At 42.0% G+C, this 21424-nt stretch overlaps 1 protein-coding gene across 2 annotated transcripts in view; it reads right to left on the reverse strand.

Annotated features, from left to right (window-relative positions):
* The window catches only part of LOC134350422 (regulator of G-protein signaling 7), a 514008-nt gene that overhangs the window by 59637 nt on the left and 432947 nt on the right, over nucleotides 1-21424 (reverse strand). For both annotated transcript variants that reach the window (XM_063055597.1, XM_063055598.1), the window contains exon 9: nucleotides 20423-20504. In XM_063055597.1, coding sequence (XP_062911667.1) covers nucleotides 20423-20504 — 82 coding nt within the window. The remainder of the gene's footprint in view (nucleotides 1-20422; nucleotides 20505-21424) is intronic.

Raw genomic sequence — 21424 nt, forward strand, 5'->3', positions numbered from 1 at the left:
TTGTTTCCATTGGTAGATGAGACTAGAACTAGGGGACATTGCCTCAAGATTCAGGGGAGAAGATTTAGGACGGAGATGAGGAGAAGCTGTTTTTCCCAGAGAGTGGTGAATCTGTGGAATTCTCTGCCCGGGGAAGCAGTTGAGGCTTCCTCACTAAATATATTTAAGAAACAATTAGATAGGTTTTAACATAGTAGGGGAATTAAGGGTTATTGGGGAAAAGGCAGGTAGATGGAGCTGAGTTATGGACAGATCAGCCATGATCTTATTGAATGGCGGGGCATGCTCGATGGGCCAGATGGCCTACTCCTGCTCCTATTTCTTATGTTCTTATATACCCACAGACTGGCCTCCACCGCAGTCTGTGGCAGAGCATTCCACAGATTTACTATTCTCTGGCTAACAATAACTCTCCTTTCCTCTGTTCTAAAGAGTTGCTCCTCAATTTTGATGCTGTGCCCTCTAGTTCTGGATACTTTCACCATAGGGAACATACTCTCCACATCCACCTTTTCTAGTCCTTCCAACATTCGATAGGTTTCAATGGGATCCCCCCGCATTCATCTAAATTCCAGTGAGTACAGGCCCAAAGCTGCCAAACGCTCCTCATATATTAACCCCTTCCTTCCCGGAATCATCCTCGTGAACCTCTTCTGGACTTTCTCCAATGACAACACATCCTTTCTGAGACATGGGAGCCAAAACTGGTGACAATACTCCAAGTGTGGACTGACTAGTGTCTTATAAAAGCTCAGCATTATCTCATTACTTGTATATTTTATTCCCATTGAAATAAATGCCAACTTTGCATTTCCCTTCTTTACCATAGACTCAACCTGTAAATTAACCTTCTGGGAGTCTTGCATGAGGGCTCCTAAGTCCCTTTGTACTGCTGACATTTGAATCTTCTCCCCATTTACATAATAATCTGCACTACGGTTCCCTTTATCACAGTACATTATCATACATTTCCTAACACTATATTCCATCTGCCACTTTTTTGCCCATTCTTCCAATTTGTCTAAGTCCCACTGCAATACCTCTCCACCTATCTTTGTATCATCCACAGACTTTGCCACAAAGCCATCAATTCCATTATTTAAATTATTCACAAACAATGTGAAAAGAAGCGGTGGTAAAACTGACTCCTGAGGCCATCCGGAAAAGGTCCTTTTTATTCCCTTTCACTGCCTCCTACCTGTCAAACATTCTGTATCCATACCAGTATTTTTCCTGTAATGCCACAGGATTTTATCTTGTTAAGCAGCCTCATGTGTGGCACCTTATCAAATGCCTTCTGAAAATCCAAGTAAATGACATCCCCTGCCTTTCCATCGTCACCCTGCTCATTACTTCCTTGAAGAACTCTAACAGATTTGTCAGGCAAGATTTTCCTTTAGAGAAACCATGCTGACTTTAACTTATTTTTATCATTAGTGTCCAAGTACCTTGAAACCTCATCCTAAATTATAGACTCTAACACTTGCCCATCCACTGAGGTTAGGCTAACTGGCCTATAATTTCCTTCCTTTTTTTTTGCCTTCCTCCCTTCTTAAAGAGTGAAGTGGCATTTGCAATCTTCTGGTCCTCTGAGACCATACCAGAATCAAGTGATTTTTGAAAGATCATTAAAAATGCACCTGCTATCTCTTCAGCATCCTCTAGGATGCAGTCAGTCCATCTGGCCCAGGTGACTTATCCACCTTACGACCTTGGCGCTTCCCTGGCACTTTTTCCTTTGTAATAGCGATGGCACTCACTCATGCTTTCTGACATGCACGGATCTCTGGAACACTGCTACTGTCCTCCACAGTGAAGACAGATGCAAAGTACCCACTAAGTTAATTTGCCATGTCTTTGTCCCCCGTTAGTTCCTCACCAGCATCATCTTCCAGTGGTCCAATATCAACTCACCTCCCTTTTGTTATCCTGCTTTATATTATTGGCAAGATGGTCATTATATTTCATCTTTTCTTATAGCTTTTTTCATTGCCTTTTGTTGGATTTTAAAAGCTTCCCAATCATCCAACTTCCCACTCACTTTTGCCATCTTATATGCCCTTGCCTTGTCTTTTATGCAGTCCTTGACTTCCCATGTCAGCCAGGGTTGCCTTCCCTGCCACTTGAGAACTTCTTCCTCTGTGGAATATATCTATCCTGAGCCTTGAAAACTATTTCAGAAACTTCAGCCATCTCTGCTCTGCCGTTATCCCCGCCAGTATCCTCCTCCAATCCACCTGAGCAAGCTCCTCTCTCATGCCTCTGTAATTCCCTTTATTCCATTGTGATACTGAGACATGTGAGTTATACTTTCCCCCCTCAAATTACAGTATGAATTTAATCATATTGTGATAACTGCCTCCTAAGGGTTCCTTTGCGTTGAACTCTCCACAGGTGGTGGCATCCGTTAGTCTCGCGGGGCCATGGATCTGTGCCTGGAAGGTCTTGCTTCAGTCTGTATTAGAGCAGCGTCTATTGTGGCTGTAGAGGCCCACACGGGAGGGACAGTCTCGGCTGCATCGACTGCACTTGAAGGAGCAGTCCTCCAGTGTTATCTTGGTGCTGTTTTTCCGACGAGTGCGCTTTTCTTCAGCAGTAAGCCTCAGCTTCTCTTCTCCTCTTTTTAGACCTCTGCGTAGTTCCAGCCTCCAGTGAGAGCTCCCCACTAAGATCTGGGTTATTACGCGACACCCAATCTGAGATAGGCTTTCCCCAAGTTGGCTCAAGCACAAGCTGCTCTAAAAAAAAATCCAACAAATTCCTTCTCTCGTGATCTGACACCAACTTAATTTTCCCAATCCTCCTGCATATTGTAGTCCCCCATTACAATTGTGTCATTACCCTTATCTTGGCCACTATTTGGAGGCATATATATGAATCGCATGATGGTCTTTTTTTACCCACAAAGATTGAACGTTCTCTAACTCTATGTCACCCTTTCAGAAGATATAATTTTCTTACCAATAGAGCCACACCACTGCCTATACCTTCCTGCCTGTCCTTTTGATACAAGGTCTATCCTTTGATGTTAAGCTCCCAGTCGCTAAGACCCAATCACTGCTGCTCCTCATGACAGTCATGGAATTGGTTTGTTGGGGTCCTTAGGGAAGTAATGAGGGTTCATCTTGTAAATAGTATGCAAAACAGCCACAATGTGTCTGTAGTGGAAGAAATAAATATTCAAAGTGATGGAAGGGTTATCAATCAGATAGCCTCCTTTTGCCTGGATGACATTGAGCAGTGCTGTTGGGAGTTACACTCATCCCGAGTTATGCAAAGTATTCCTTCACATGTAGTTTTTAGATGGTGGAAAGTCTCTGGTATCAAAACCTTTCCACCAACGATACCCATAATCTGCAATACTCTTGCATTACAGAATTCATAAGCTAGGTTCATTTAGTTTCCAGTCAACGGCAACCTCCAACAGGATGAGGAGTCAGTGACAGTGATGTCATTGAATGTCAAAGGGAGATGGTCACTGCCTAGCCCTTTGTACCACTTATCAGTCCATGTCTTCATATTGTTTGGGTATTGTTGTGTGTAGGAATGAGCTATCCTGTTTGCTAATTAGTTGTAATTGGAATTGAATGTTGAGCAATATTCAGAAAATGTCTCCACTCCTGACATTGAATTGGAAGGAAGCCACACAAGAACACAAGAAAACAGAACCAACCCACAATGAAACAGAACTAACCCACAAGAAAATAGAGGTAACCCACAAAGCCTCTCAAGACTGTTCCACCATTCAAAATGACAATGGCACAATTCCAATTTGTCTCCACATTAAATATATCTAATGATCTTGCCTCCAATGTCTTTAGGGGCAAAGAGCTCCAGAGATCCATTACCCTCTGAGAGAAGAAAGTTCTACATGTCTCAGTTTTTAATGATCAGTGCCTTATTTTGTAGCTATATCCTTTCTTTGTAATTCTCCCATGAGTGGAAACATCTCTTACATGTTCAAATAGATCACTCTCTTTTTTCTTCTAAACTCCAAGGAATAAAAACCAAAACATCCGAGCCTCCCTTGATGTGACAACCATCTCATTCCTAGAATTAGCCTCATAAATACCCTTTGGATTGCTTCTAGTGCTATTATATCAGCTTTTCAGATGAGGGTCACCAGAACTGTTCACAGTATTTCAGATGCAGCCTCAACAACCCTCTTTACAACTGCAACATCACCTCCCTCTTCATAAATTCCAACCTCCTTGAAATAAAGGCCAACTTGCTGTTTGCTTTCTTAGCTACTGGTTAGGCCTGTTTGCGAAAGAAAAAGAAGCTGAGGGAGGTTGGATTAAGGACCCTGCCCTGTGGAACTCCTGCAATGAAATGACTGGGCCTGGTCAATTTACCTCCAACAAGCCCAACCACCTTCCTTTGTGTGATGCATAGAAGAAGAAGAAGAAAACCCTAAGCTCTGAGTGGAGTCATTGGGATGCCGTCATGACGGCATTTTTTTAGCAGGCTTTCTTATTTTTATGAGGCCGAGTTGCTAGCTCGACGCTCAACCCAGCACGGATGGAAAGCGTGCAAGGGAGCCGGCTGGATTCAAACTCGGGAACCTTCACTCCAAAGTCCGGCGCTGATGCCACTACGCCACCAGCCGACCTTTTGTATGAAGCATGGAACTGGGCTATTTCCTTGATGCAACTCTTAGCCTAAAGTTGTCACTATCAAGATCAGGCAGTGTCACCTCACCAGTGGAAATTTAGCTCTTTGTTCCAATTTTAGGCGAAGCTTTGATGGTGTCTGTAGCTGAATGGTCTTGGCTAATCCCAAACTGGGAAGCAACACGTAGTGTGTTGGCTAGTAAATGCTGCACGCTGGCATCATCAACAACACTTTTTATCACTTTGTGATGTCTGAGAATTGAGTGATTGGAAGATAATTAATCGGATAGGATTTTTAATGCTTTTTGCGAACAGAATATATCTGGCCAAGTTTTCCACAATGACAGACAGATGCCGGTACAGTAATGTAATTGTACTGGAAAGCCTGGCTACAGATATGGCTACCTTTGGAAGACAGGTCTTCGACATCACAGCTGGCATATTGTCTAGATCGGTCCCCTTTGTTGTAACTGGTGGCCTCAGTTATTTTTGTGCTGCTTGCTCAGACTCATTCATTCACCTGTCTTTGCCACCACTTTTTATTCTGGGGGAAGAGCTCAGAAGGATGACCCTTTAGAACGGAGAAGTGGAGGAATTTCTTTGGCCAGAGGGATGGTGAATCTGTGGAATTCATTGTCACTGATGGTAGTGGAGGCCAAGTTATTGAGTATATTTAAAGTGGAGGTTGATAGGTTATTGATTAATCAGGGAGTCAAAGGTTATGGGGAGAAGGTAGAAGAATGGGGTTGAGAGGGAAAGTAAATCAGGTATGACCAAAGGCAGAGCAGATTCTATAGACTGAATGGCCAAATTTATGTCCTATGGTCTTGCTTTGCTGTGGAATTTCAAGCAGACCTAACCCAGACTATTTTATATTTCGTACCTTAGTGATTCTTTAAAATTCCATCCCTCTGGCAACAAGTGGTGAAATGGCTGTCTGTTGGCTGCTAATGAGCACCTTTGGAAATAGAGATGGCTCCTTGCTTCCTTCTGCTGGGTTATGAGATGACCTCAGCAACTGTTATTTCTGCCATGAAGTGAATATGTGAGGACAGGTGTACTGTATATAACAAGGGCAGAATGCATAATATTTTCTGCTGGCAGGCTAAGTTTCCTCAGAGCTTGTGAACACCAGCACTTCCTGATGTCATATGGTAACACTGAAGATAAAGGTGTATTTGTAACAGCATTAGTAACACATTCCTTTAAGTGTACTTGAACTTACTGATGTAAGGCAAGTTATAGCACATGCTATTTGTGTCAAAATTTGCAGTTGGTTTGGAGCAGGTAATGTCAACAGTAAAGACAGGCTGCCGTCTGCAGCTTGCTGGTATTTTCCGGTATGACTTTCTCCAATGGGCTTTGTCATCTTCCACTCCCTCAATGGTTTGGACACGTTGACATCAATTCTCCACATTTGCTGCCTGACCTGCTGAGTATTTCAATATTGCCTCTTATTATCTCAGATTTCCAGCATCTGTAAGGACTACCTACATTTTTAGAGAGGATCCTAACCCCTTTCCCATGCACTTGGAAAGCGCAGGAAACGAAGGTAATGAGACCACACAAGTAAATGTCATTGAATAATACAGCATGGAAGTGGGGCCTTCAGCTCACCTTGTCCATGTCGACCTAATGCCCATCTATGCTAGTCACACTTTTCTGTGTTTGGCCCATATCCCTTTAAATCTTTACTATTCGTATGCTTGTCCAAGTGTCTTCTAATTATTGCTGTTGTACTCGCTTTAACCACTTCCTCTGGTAGCTTGTTCCATATATATATGTATATATACCACCTTCTGCAAGAAGAAGTTGTCCCCTCAGGCGTCTTTTTAAAATTTTTCTCTTTCCCCTTATACTTGTGCTCTTTAGTTTTGATTCCCTTTCCCAGGGAAAATTCAGTGGCTGAAGTCCACCTGCTTTTCCTTGGCACAACTAATCAATAACAAGAATAACAAATGTCATTAGTGCAAATGATAGAATTTAAGTTATGGTATAAATACATAATAGTGCAATACTATTAAGAGTGTGCATTAGGCATTTCATCCGAATCAACAATGCTATTTAAAAGCACGAAAGCTATAATTAAATCTGTCATTAAAAATCAAAGTGTGTCTATTTACTGTATCTCAGCTTTGCTTATAACCTGACTTGAATGTATTTTAAAATGCTTACAAAATTATCATATAATTGGTATCATGAAAAATAGATTTGCACCATTAATTAACCATTTAGATCCCACTCTGTGAAAACTATTAAGCTAACAACAAACAACAGGAATTCTGCAGATGCTGGAAATTCAAGCAACACACATCAAAGTTGCTGGTGAACGCAGCAGGCCAGGCAACATCTGTAGGAAGGTAACAACAACTTTAATTGTCTCTAATTTACGGACCAACTTTGATCATGTAGAAGATCGACTATTTTCCAAACCAATGATAATGAAATTTATAGGGGTTTGAACCAACTGATCAATGAATCAGAATCAGATTTAATATCCCTAACATATGTCATCAAGCTGTACTTCATTAAAGGAACTCTTTATTGGTTCATTTCCAAACATGTTGCTAATAAACAACATGGTAATGACAATTCCTTAATTAATGAATTGTCTAAATTGTTCAGTAATCATTCTAACAATGCATATGTTGCTTCTTCTCAATGGATGCAAAAACAAATGGAGTGAAAGGAAATTACAGATGATATAAATCTGAGACGCAAAGAGAAAATGCTGAGAGCACTCAGCATCATCGGAGAGGAAAAAAGCAGGTGACACTTACAGAACATAATAACAGTACAGCACAGAAATAGGCCCTTCAGCCCACAATGACTGTGCTGAACATGATACCGAGTTAAATAAATTACTGGATATACTTAAAGTGGTGGTTGAATGGTTCATAATTAGTATGCACATCTAATGTTACAGGGAGAACGCAGCAGATTGGGGTTGAGAGGGACAAAAAAAATCAGCAATGACGGAATGGTAAGGCAGGCTTGATGGGCTGAATTGCCTAATTCTGCTTCAACGTCTTATAGTCTAAATGACTAAATTATTCCCCGCCCCTGCTGAGCCGGGAAAAAAATCTTTTGTTATGTATGAGTATACTATACAATATCTGAGATTGTCTGATTGGACATCTGTTCTGAACTTCCTGAAAGACTTGTAGCCACAACAAGTGTTGCTCATTGTCCAACAGTGAACTTGCCTGCCTTTTGACTGATTTCAGTGGATCAAGCCAACAGCACACTCCAATCCTTTCCTTTTCCTTCTCCTCTTCCTTTCCTGACGAAGGGTCTCGGCCCAAACCATCGACTATTTATTCTTTTTCATTAATGCTGCCTGGCCTGCTGAGAGTTCTAGTTATGCCATCACTTGCTATGACTGACATGAAACCCCTTAGTGATACTTCTCACTGTGTCATGCTTTGCAGTCACTTTGCAACCCCAAAGAAAAGACAAAACCGAGGTTCTGCATGCCACAGATTTCCAAGGAGACAGCTGGATTTCATAGCAGGAGAGAGAAAAGAAGCGAGCAGAGGAAGTTGGGACATTCTGTGCACCACACTTCCCAAGGAGTTGTTGGACTGTGCATAATGTGGCACTTGGAAAGGGAGAATAAAAAGTTAGGTTTAAACGGAGTGACCGTTGTGGGAGCAGGCCAGTTTTAGAATGTGCAGTTCAAGTATTGTTTAATAAAGGCTTCAGCAGGGATAGGCAAAGGCTGTAGGTACATTTTTTTTCTTTCTTTCTTATTGCACAGTTAGAGAAATGGGATGCCAGGCAGGATAGAAAGGGGAATGCTCCTCTTGTCGGATGTGGGAAGGCAGGAAGACCCTCAGTGTCCCTGACGACTACACCTACAAGAAGAGCGTACAGCTGCAGCTTCTTTCAGACCATGTTAAGGAATTTGAGCTGGAACTGGATGATCTCTGGATCATTCAGGAGGTTGGGGAGGGTGGGGGGGGCATGTGGTTGATCGACAGGACATACAGGGAGGTAGTTACATTCAAGGTGGAGGACACAGGTAAATAGGTTCCTGTCAGGAGGGGGAAAGAGGATAGGCAGCCAGTGCAGAGTAGCCCTGTGGTTGTTCCCCTGAATAAAATGTATACCACTTTGGATACTTTGACTAAGCAGAAGAAAGCCAACACAATCAACTCATTGGTGCTGAGTCTGACTCTGTGACTCAGCGAGGAAGGGGGAGAGTTGTAGTGAAAGGGAGTTCCTTGGTTAGGGAAACAGACGGGAAATATTGTGAACAAGAATGAAAAATCCTACAAAAAGTAGTGGATATGGCCCAGTCCATGACAGATAGAGCCATCCCTACCATTGAGCACATCTACATGGAGTGTTGTCGTAGGAAAGCAGCATTCAACATCAGAGATGCCCACCACCCAGGACATGCCCTCTTCTCCCTGCTGCCACCAGGAAGAAGGTATAGGAGCCTAGGACTCACCCAGCAGGTTCAGGAACAGTTATTACCCCTCAACTATCAGGCTCTTCAACCAAAGGGGATAACTTCATTCCACTTCACTTGCCCCAGCACTGAAATGCTCCCACAACCTATGGAATCAGTTTTGAGGACTCTCCATCTCAGCTTCTCAATACTTATTGCTTATTATTTATTATTTCCTTCTTTTTGTATTTGCACGGTTTGCTCTCTTTTGCACACTGGTTCAACACCCAAGTTGGTGCAGACTTTCATTGATACTACTACGGTTTTTATTCTATTATGGATTTATTGAGTATGCCCACAAGAAAATGAATGTCAGGGTGACATACATGTACACTGATATAAGTTTATTTTGAACTTTGAGAACGACATTCCTGGATGATAATCATATAAATGCAGGGATGTAATGCTGAGGCTTTATAAGGCATTTGTCAGACCACTCTTGGAGTTTTTTGGGCCCCTTATCTATGAAAAGGTGTGCAATCATTGGAGAGGGTCCAGAAGTTCATGAGAATAATTCCACATATGAAAGGAACAACATATGAAGATCTTTTGATGGCTCTGGGCCTGTACTCACTAGAGTTTTGAAGAATGGGGGTAGGGGTGGGATTTCATTAAAACTTATTGAATATTGAAAGGCCTAGATAGAGTGGATTTAGAGAGGATGTTTCCTATAGTGGAGGAGTCTAGGACCAGAGGACACAGCCTCTGAATACAAGAACAGAGATGAGGGTGAATTTCTTTAGCCAGAGGTGATGAATCTGTGGAATTCATTGCAACAGATAACTGTGGTGGCCAAGTCATTGGGTATATTTAAAGCGAAGTTTGATAGGTTTCTTATGAGTCAGGGCATTAAACAGCCCAGGGAGAAAGCAGGAGAATGGGGTTGAGAGGGATAATAAATCAAACATGATGAAATGGCAGAGCTGACTCCATGGACCAAATGGCTTAATTCTGCTCCCATGTCTTATGGTCTTATCATATATTGTCTCCCAGGTAGCAGGGCCAGGGACATCTTGGATCACAATCACAGCATTCTTAAATGGGAGGATGAAAATTCGGAGATCGTAGTCCATGTCTGTACCAATGACATGCGTGGGAATAATGATGAGGTCCTGCTAAGTGAGTCAGGTACTAAGTTAAAGGCCAGGACTTCCAGGATTGTGATCTCAGGATGTGCTAGTGGAGCCAGAAATAGGAAGCGCATACAGTTTAACATTTGGCTAAGGAGATAGTACTGGAGGGAGGGCTTCAGGTTTTTGGATCATTGGGTTCTCTTCCAGGGAAAGTGCGACCTGTACAGAAGGGACGTTTTGAACCTGAACTGAAGGGGAAAGTAATAATCTTGTGGGTAAGTTTGCTAGAGCTGCATGGTGGGGCTTATACTAGAGTTGCGGCAGGATGGGAGAACCAAAGTGTCAGAGCAGATAGTGGAGTGTCTGTGGGGGAAGGTGTTGTTAAACACACATACTGAGGTAGGAATCGAGCATGGTAGGACTAATGTTCCGAGTTGTGTGTACTTCAATGTAAGGAGGATTGTAGGAAAGGCAGATGAGCTTAGTGCATGGATAAGCACATGGAATTATGGCATTGTAGCTATTGATGAAACTTGGGTGGAGGAGGGGCAGGGCTGGCAGCTCAATGTTCCATTGTTTTATTCATGGTTGGGTGGTGTGGATTAAAGGGGAAGGTGGGAGGGGCTTTACCACTCTGGGAAAATTTCACAGCAGTGCTCAGACAGGGCAGACAGCTGAGCTTGTCTAGTGAGATTTTATGGGTGGAACTGAGAAATAAGAAAGGCATGACCATATTAATGAGATTATATTATGGACCATGTAACAGTCTGTGGGATTTAAAGGAGCAAATTTGTTCAACCATCCGTTTCCTTTAATGTGACACATATGGAAGTCTGGCATCTTTTAGACACATAGAATTATGGAACACTACAATACAGAAACAAGTCCTGTGGCCCACCTAGGTCATGATGCACTATTAATCTGCCTAGCCGCATTTCCCTGCACCAGACCCTACATACCCCTCCCATCCATTTACCTATCCAGATTTCTCTTACATGTTGACATCGAACCTGCATTCACCCACCTCCGGTGAGAGCTCGTTCCACACTCTCACCACCCTCTGAGTGAAGAAGTTCCCCTTCAAATGCTCCCCTTAAACATTTCACCTTTCACCTATGACCTCTAGTTGTAGTCTTGCATACCTCCCAACAGGGACCATGGGTAAGAACCAGCAACTTCAGGAGGCACTATCAGTCTGTGGGTTAAACAATCTAGTACACTGTGCATGTAAGAATCAAAGTAATATAATAATTAATTTTTTCATAAAGACCCTAAACTTCCTCGAGAAAAATATTTTTATTGTACTTAAAGGTGTTTATTTTATATCCCTGACCTTGTATTGGAGCTTAAAGTATTTTGCTTTCAAATGATTCAATAGAATCCTGAGATTGTGCATCAAAAGGGGATTAACTATCTTTGGCTATAGTTTGAAACTTTTAGCACCGATTATCATCCCTGCTTCGAAGTCTAAATTAGTCAATTCCTCCCATGGGTAGATAAATTGCTTGCAGGGACATTGTAATCAAGGCCTTTCTTACTGCTTTGAGACTAAACATTTCCATTGAATATATGTATATATGTTTCTCAGAATCGAGCAATATTGGTCCAAAAAAGGAACAAAGTTATTGGTTATAGGTCAGGACTCAGCTTGAGTGAAGTGACAAGTAAGGCAGAGGAGGTGTAAAAACTATTTTATGCTCAGTAAAAGGAATTTTTATTCATAAGAGAACTATTAATTTATGTTTTGGCAAGTTTGTGTAAGTGTTGAAAAAGATCAACAAGCTCAGTTATTTATCGCCAGCTTTTATTTTTAGATTGCTGGAACAACAAAATAATGATTCCTGTTTCTGCAGTCAGTTTCTGTGGTTCCAGTTATTAATAGTTTAATCTGTTTATAAAGTACCCTGGATGCTATTAAGCTATCTTTTTAAATAAAAGTAAATTGAACATGTAATTAAAGTAATGTTAATTATCATCACAAACTAGATACTTATCTCTTTTTAAATGGAAATAAAGAGTACAAGTCTTCTTGATAATGACTCAACACATCCTAGCAAACTACAATGATCAAATGGGGAATGGTTGAAAAAACAACATCTGAATTCTCCCAGGACTAATTTTGTAATGTATTCGAGACTGATAAGATTAAAATCTCACTTCCATTCCAGATGAAAGTACTCAAATGGAGATTCAGCATGATCTGCCCAAATCCATGTGAGAAAAGCACATCGAACAAGACGACAGATAATCCTCCATTAACTATTGCTTAGCCAGCACTGGTAACTAGATTGATGTGGTTTATACTTCTCCGGTGAAGTGATTCTCTTTTAAGACTGGACATATGTATTGGCCATCTAGGTGAAAGTTATAATGCTAATATCATAACCCAAAAGAACTTCATATTATGCAATATCACCATTATATCTCCATTACATTGACGGGGTGGCCATTGTGTGAGTGTTAGAGTGGAGAGGCTCAGGCTTCGTGAGAACAGGTTTGTGTGAGGTACATATCTGGTAAGTTTCTTCCTCTTCTTCATCTGCTAATACATAGTCAGCACAGCAAGGATGGCTCCAGGGGCTGTGTTGTGTTCATTGTGTGAGGTGTGGGAATTCTGCAACACCTCCAGCCTCTTGGATAACCACATCGACCCCTGGTGTACTGAGCTGCAGTTCCTCAGAGAAAGAACGTGCTAAGGAACTGGAGCTGCAGCTCGATGACCTTTGGCTCATGTGGAAACTTAGGAGGTCATAGACAGGGGCAACAAGGAGGTGGTCTCCTCTAAGTTGCAGAAGGCGTGCATCTGGGTGACTGACAGGAGAGGGAAAAGAAATGGGCAGCCAGTGCAGAGTACCCCCGTGGCTGTTCCCCTCAATAATAAGTATTCAGTTTTGGATACTGTTGGGGGAGGGTTTCCACTTACTAGGGGGAAGCCACAGTGACGGTGTCAGGCACAGAGTCAGGTGCTGTGGCTCAGAAGGGAAGGAGGGAGGAGAGGACTGTAGTAGTGATAGGGGATTCTATAGTTGTAGGAGTAGACACAAGATTCTGTGGACATGACAGAGATCCCCAATGGTATGTTGCCTCATAGATGCCAGGGTCAGGGACATTTCAGATTTGGTCCACAGCATTCTAAAGGGGAGGGTCAGCAGCCAACAGTCTTGGTACATATTGGCACCAATGACATAGGTAGGAAAAGGGAAGTTCTGAAGAGAGAATTTAGGGAGCTATGTAGAAAACTGAAATTACTACTCCAGGGTAGTAATCTCCGGATTTCTGCCTGTGCCATGCACTAGTGAGGTAAGAATAGGATAAATGTGCGACAGAGGAACTGATGTAGGGGGCGGGGTTTCAGATTTATGGACCATGGGGATCTCTTCTGGGGATGGTATGACCTGTACAAAATAGTTCTACCTGAAGGAGTAAAGGTAGGACCAATTAGGGATAAAGGTGGGAAGATGTGCCTGGAGGCTGTAGAAGTGAGCGAGGTCCTCAATGAATACTTCTGTTTGGTATTCACCAAGGAGAGGGAACTCGATGACGGTGAGGACAATATGAGTGAGGTTGATGTTCTGGAGCATGTTGATATTAAGGGAGAGGAGTTGTTGGAGTTGTTAAAATACATCAGGATGGATAAGTCCCCGGGGCCTGACGGAATATTTCCCAGGCTGCTTCATGAGGCAAGGGAAGAGATTGCTGAGCCTCTGGCTAGGATCTTTATGTCCTTGTTATCCACGGGAATGGTACCGGAGGATTGGAGGGAGGCGAATGTTGTCCCCTTGTTCAAAAAAGGTAGTAGGGATAGTCCGGGTAACTATAGACCAGTGAGCCTTACGTCTGTGGTGGGAAAGCTGTTGGAAAAGATTCTTAGAGATAGGATCTATGGGCATTTAGAGAATCATGGTCTGATCAGGGACAGTTGGCATGGCTTTGTGAAGGTCAGATCGTGTCTAACAAGCCAGATAGAGTTCTTTGAGGAGGTGACCAGGCATATAGATGAGGGTAGTGCACTGGATGTGATCTACACGGATTTTAGTAAGGCATTTGACAAGGTTCTACACGGTAGGCTTATTCAGAAAGTCAGAAGGCATGGGATCCAGGGAAGTTTGGCCAGGTGGATTCAGAATTGGCTTGCCTGCAGAAGGCAGAGGGTCGTAGTGGAGAGAGTACATTCAGATTGGAGGGTTGTGAATAGTGGTGTCACACAAGGATCGGTTCTGGGACCTCTACTTTTCGTTATTTTTATTAATGACCTGGATGTGGGGGTAGAAGGGTGGGTTGGCAAGTTTGCAGACAACACAAAGTTTGATGGTGTTGTGGATAGTGTAGAGGATTGTTGAAGATTGCAGAGAGACATTGATAGGATGCAGAAGTGGGCTGAGAAGTGGCAGATGGAATTCAACCCGGAGAAGTGTGAGGTGGTACACTTTGGAAGGACAAACTCCAAGGCAGAGTACAAAGTAAATGGCAGGATACTTGGTAGTGTGGAGGAGCAGAGGGATCTGGGGGTACATGTCCACAGATCCCTGAAAGTTGCCTCACGGGTAGATAGGGTAGTTAAGAAGCTTATGAGGTGTTTCATAAGTCAAGGGATAGAGTTTAAGAGTCGCAGGGTAATGATGCAGCTCTATAAAACTCTGGTTAGGCCACACTTGGAGTACTGTGTCCAGTTCTGGTCACCTCACTGTAGGAAGGATGTGGAAGCATTGGAAAGGGTACAGAGGAGATTTACCAGGATGCTGCCTGGTTTAGAGAGTATACATTATGATCAGAGATTAAGGGAGCTAGGGCTTTACTCTTTGGAGAGAAGGAGGATGAGAGGAGACTTGATAGAGGTATACAAGATATTAAGAAGAATAGATAGAGTGGACAGCCAGCACCTCTTCCCAGGGCACCACTGCTCAATGCAAGAGGACATGGCTTTAAGGTAAGGGGTGGGAAGTTCAAGGGGGATATTAGAGGATGGTTTTTTACTCAGAGAGTGGTTGCTGCGTGGAATGCACTGCCTGAGTCAGTGGTGGAGGCAGATACACTAGTGAAATTTAAGGGACTACTAGACAGGTATATGGAGGAATTTAAGGTGGGGGGGTTATATGGGAGGCAGGGTTTAAGGGTCGGCACAACATTGTGGGCTGAAGGGCCTGTACTGTGCTGAACTGTTCTATGTTCTACATTCTATGAACCTGAGGGGGGCCACTATTCTTGCGGACAAGTTTTCAAGGACTGTTGGGGAGGGTTTAAACTAATTTGGCAGGGGGATACGAACCAGAGTAATAGGGCTGAGGATGGGGCAGTTGGGATACGAGCAGAGGCGGTGTTTAGGCTGATTATCAGGAAGGACAGGCAGATGATAGGGCAAAATTACAGACAGAGTTGCAATGTAACGGGGACAAAATCAAAAAGGGTGATGAATAAAGGATAAAATTGGTATACAGTATTTTAATACATGCAATATACAGAATAAGGTAGGTGATCTCATCACACGGTTAGACAATAGCAGGTCTGACGTTATGGGCATTACCAAGTCGTGGCTGAAAGAAGATTATAGTTGGGAGCTTAACAACCAGGGATACACATTGTATCGAAAGGACAGGCAGGTAGCAGAGAGGGTGGCTAGCTCTGTTGGTAAAAAATGAAATCAAATCTTTAGAAAGAGGTGACATAGGATTGGAAGATTTTGGGGGTAAAGTTAAGAAACATCTGGGGTAGAAAGATCCTGATGGGAGTTATATACAGGCCTCTGAACAATAGCCAGGATGTGGGCTACAAATTACAACTAGAGATAGCAAATGCAGGTCAAAAGGGCAATGTTTTAAAAACCAACAGAATGCAACTAAATATCAGTAAGGAAGAAGAAGATGAAATATTAAGAGTGGGAATAAAGGGAGCCTTTTCTGATTGACTGCCTGTGACTAGTGGTGTTCTGCAGGGGTCAGTGTCGGGACCGCTTCCTTTTATGTTGTATGCCAATGATTCAGATGACAGGATTGATGGCTTTGTGGCTAAGTATGCATATGATACAAAGGTAGGTGGAGGGTCAGGTCGTGTTGAGGAGGTAGGAAAGCTGCAGAAAGACTAAGACGTATTCGGAGAGTAGGTACAGAATTTGCATGGAATACAATGGGAAGTGTATGGTTCTGTACTTTGGTAGAAGGATTGAAAGCATAGATTTTCTTCTAAACAAGGAAAAAATTCAAAAACCTGAGGTGCAAAGGGACTTGGGAGTCCTTGTGCAGGATTCCCAAAAGGGAGGAAGGCAAATGCAGTACTAGCATTCATTTCATGAGGACTAGAATGTAAATACAAGGATATAAAGCAGAGACTTTATAAGGCACTGGTGAGGCCCCATGTGGAGTATTGTGAGCAGTTTTGGGCCCCTTATCTTAGAAAGGATGTGCTGAAATTGGAAAGGATTCAACGGAGGTTCACAATAATGTTTCCTGGAATTAAAGGCTTACTGTATGAGGAGCACTTGATGACTCTGGGCCTATACTCACTGAAATATAGAAGAATGAGGGGATCTCATTGCAACCAGTCGAATGTTGAAAGGCCTAGATAGAATGGATATGGGGTGGATATTTCCTATGGTGATGGAAACCAAGACCAGAAGACTTGGCCTCAGAACAGGAGATGTTCCGTTAGAATGGAGATGAAGTGGAATTTCTATTGCCAGAGGCTGGTGAATCAGTGGAATTCATTGCTCTGGTGGCCAAGTCATTGGGTGTATTTAAGGTGGGGGTTGATAGATTCTTGATAAGTCAGGGCATGAAAGGTTATGGGGGTGACAGGGAAATGGAACGGCCATGACGAAATGTGAAGCAGATTCACTGGGCCGCATGGCCTAATTCTGCTCCTCTGTCTTAAGCTCTTATATAGAGTTGGTATATTTCAATTTACTGAATAGAACTGACCAACATAATAAATTGTTGCACCATAAATAGAAGAGCTCCTTCAGAAGCTGGAAATCTTGAGCTATGCACATAAAATGCTGGAGCAACTCAGCTGCAGGCTGCATCTATGGAGGGGAATGAACAGTCAATGTTGGCCGAGACCCTTCATCAAGACTAGTGTTGCTCATTGAGTAGTTGTACTAGAGGCTCAACTCCCTTGATTTATTCTCTAAGCTTGAGTTTTTGCAAACCTCTGTGCCAACATCTTTCCACCACTATAAAGCATCTTGAGGTAGTCAAATTTCATTTACCATCTAATGGAAAGGCAGAAATATGAAATGGGATTTCCACTTCCAACCTTATAATTGCAGCAACTAAACTCTGAAAGCCAACATTCCTGGTTGGAAAAGATTACTAAATATAAACTTGTCAATAGGCACTTAATAAATAACTTTCATCTCAAAGCTAATTATAAATAACACATAGTTAATTTTCCTGGAACGTAATAGTTCCCACGTTAAACTTTGACTTCTTGCCTCATAGACAACAAAAACATTGTGCATTCCAAGAGAAACTTCCTGCACACTAAACACATTCCATTACAAAAGAATATTATTAACATGAAAGCCCTGTTTGTTATGGACAAGAACTCTAAGGACCATTTCATGAAATGCTGATTCGCATTGGTGCATGGCAGACACACGCAAAGTGTACCTATCCCCTTTCTTCCTTCTGATCTCTTCTGCCGGAACACGCTGGCTAAAGATTTACTCTTGAAGCAAACAACATTTGCTTGATCTGGGACTGATGGGGAATGATATTCACACAGATATGTTTTGATAGATAGATAGATATACTTTATTAATCCCGAGGGAAATTTGGTTTCGTTACAGCCGCACCAATCAAGAATAGAGCGTAAATATAGCAATACAAAAAACCCCAACAATCAAACACCAAAATGCAAACTATGCCAGATGGAAAATAAGTCCAGGACCAGTCTATTGGCTCAGGGTGTCTGACCCTCCATGGGTGGAGCTGCACGTTTGATGGCCACAGGCAGGAACGACCTCCTGTGCCGCCAAGTGTTGTATCACGGTGGAATGTGGCTGAACAGTGAATGTGGAGCTTTTGAGTCAATATGCACATCATTGCATAGTTTTGGAAGCCATTCATAAAATACAATGTTTCATCATGGTCACAGCTCTCAAAGTTTCACTTCTCAGTTTCAAATACTATTGGAAGTACTGGGGGGATCCTAACTGGGCCTGCTATTGATAGATGAGTGGGCTGAGTTGCAGATCATGGCAAAAGAGGTGGACTTGCAGGGTAAGAATTAAGAACCTTGCTAAGAATTTGGGAAGACTTACCAGAAATTATAAGTAGATATCTGGTACATTGTTTGAACTGAGCCAAGGCCATTGATGTTATTTCTATAAACACCATCAATGATGGAGTAAAGGTTCTTGAAAGGCAGGGATTCCCAACCTTTCTTTTGCCACGGACCAATAGCATTAAGTAAAGGGACTGTGCATCCCAGGTTGGAAACTTTTAGGGCACATTCTGGACTTCGGGTTTGTAGTAAAATCTTAACTTCAGCACCAGATCATTAGACCTGGAAGTAAATAGTAGATTAAATTTAAAAAGCAGTTCCGGAAAATAGGTTCCTGGAGCTCAGAACAGCAGTTAATTGAAAAAAAAAATTAGACAATACTGGTTTAACATTAATTTTGTGTGTTTGTAGTGTGGGTGTGAAGAAAGATGTGTGAAACTTATATGTAATGTAAAGCAAGCATTGTAGATACAAGGGGTGATTGATAAGTTCATGGCCTAAGGTAGAAGGAGTCAATTTTAGAAAACCTAGCACGTTTATTTTTCCTACACTTACACACTTAGTCCAGTGGTCGTGGAGCATATGGATCCCTTTTTTGTAGAAGTCGGCATCTTGGACATCCAGAAAGTTGTCCACAGCAGGGTGATTGATAAGTTTGTGGCCTAAGGTAGAAGGAGATGAGTTATTAACTTCAAACTTTCTGCATTTTCACTCAAAGAGTTGAACTGCATGTGCATGTAACGAAGGCTATATAACTCATCTCCTCTATCTTAGGCCACAAACTTATTAATCACCCCTGTTGTGGACCACCTGGAGGTCCAAGACGCTTTCATTACATGCACATGCAGTTCAACTCTTTGAGTGATAATGCAGAAAGTTTGAAGTTAATAACTCATCTCCTTCTAACTTAAGCCACAAACTTATCAATCACCCCTGCTGTGGACCACTTCTACAAAGAAGGGATCCGTATGCTCCACGACCGCTGGACTAAGTGTGTACATGTAGGAGGGGACTATGTTGAAAAATAAATGTGCTAGGCTTTGACTCCTTCTACCTTAGGCCATGAACTTATCAATCACCCCTCGTACTTTGAAAGTATAGAATTGTCCTTTGATATTTAGCATATAAAATGTCATGTAATATTGGATCAAAACAGGCTTCTTCCTTCAGGGACTCTCTCATTCAGTCAAATAAAAGACTTTTATATTTATCTACCAGCTTCAGAGACTTTGTTCACATTACAACAGGAACCCCTGCTGTAAGGAGAGCTTGAGTTAGTCTGCTTTCTTCTTACTAGGGTCTGTTTTGTTGTTCAAGACCATATATCAGTGAACCAATGTTACAGCCACAATATTAAATGTATATTCCCTGACAAATGCTACTGACTTGAATCTTTTGTATTTTAGTGAGTTACATGTACAAAGGGTGTGATACAGTGTGACATAATGCCTTGTGCATGCAATTAATTCCAAACTGGATTCAATATTCAATTTTACATGTCAATTCAACTGTGTCGTGCACAAGCTCCATCTTTTAAGCCATTAAATTTCTGGGCCTGTGTGTGTTACTGAGTAGAATAATTGGGCACCTCATACCTCCTTGATGATTTGTGCTATGGTTTGTTGTGCTAGATGGGAAGCATGTTATTATAACACAATCTCTTTGATCACCCTTAATCACCATTGTCTCATTATATTTTCATGGGATTCATAGAAGTGGACCGCAAATCTAACGTCAAATAACCAAACTTATTTCACATAATTACACTTAGCAAAGTGACCTTCAAGGCATTTTTGCCTATGAATCATGAATGCATAATGAAGCGTTGATATTGTTTAGTCACGATAATCCTCCTCTCCATCGCCAAATGCAGATATTTAAGATGGCAAGATAATCTGAGGCAACTGCACACATTACAGCAATACAAATGTTTCATCTGTAAAGCTACATTCTTGGAGACTATTTGTCTCAAGTGAGTCTTCCTGGAGAAATGCATCAAACCACAAACATCATTATATGAATTATCCACGGCTCATTTTTTACATCCGGAGGTTACTTACCACGGGCCTGTGTACATCCCAGAATGCTCGTTCTTGACTATCAAGAATTTTTCTTTCAATCTTATCTCTTTTCTTATCAACTCTGAAAATTAAAGAAACAATACTTTAATTTATTTATCATTGACGTTTGAATGACTTCTTAAACAGAGAGTAAATGATATGTGGAACTTGCTCCCAGAGGAAGTGGTGGAGTCAGATGCAATTACTAATTTAGAGGACATTTTGATAGCCTTTTAAATAGGTAAGGCATAGAAGGATATTGAGCTAATACAGCAGATGGGATCAGTGTAGTTGGGAAAAACTTTGACCAAAGGGCCCATTTCCTTTCTGTTCGATGCCATGGATGTATCACTTGCTTAAAATAACAGTTTAAAATGGAAAAGTGAATGGTAGGAATGAACTAATGTACTGATTTTTAGCTAACTTTTAAATGTAGAGAGTATGGAAAAGTGGTTTCGGAAGAGAATTCCTGAGGGTAGCTTTGTATTAGATCAAAGTTTATTATCTCAAGATGGGCAAGTGAACATACATTAATCCAGATTAAGAGGACGAGGGTCTATATATGTACTTGGACTAGAAGATCTTAGAGTGCCTTGACTAGGCGCCAGTTTAGAGAATATAAGGGCAATGGTGCAAAGACATTTGCTTGGGAATATACACATGATCACACGAGAAATTCTGCAGATGCTGGAAATTCAAGCAACACACATCAAAGTTGCTGGTGAACGCAGCAGGCCAGGCAGCATTTCTAGGAAGAGGTACAGTCGATGTTTCGGCCCGAGACCCTTCGTCAGGACTTATATACACATGATGTAGGGACATGAATTGCATGAAAACTGGAAGCATGGAGCCAACAGGAAAGGGAAATTTACCTTCAAAGTACCAGAATTGCAGATGTGGTTCACAGTAATGGGGCAGGCTATGTTTTAGATGTGGAGGAAGGCAACTTTAGCTATAGGTCACCTGTGGAGCTGAACTCCCTACCTGGGTTGGAACTCAAAA

This window comes from Mobula hypostoma, chromosome 8 (genome assembly GCF_963921235.1).
Source record: "Mobula hypostoma chromosome 8, sMobHyp1.1, whole genome shotgun sequence".
Taxonomy (NCBI): Eukaryota; Metazoa; Chordata; class Chondrichthyes; order Myliobatiformes; family Myliobatidae; genus Mobula; species Mobula hypostoma.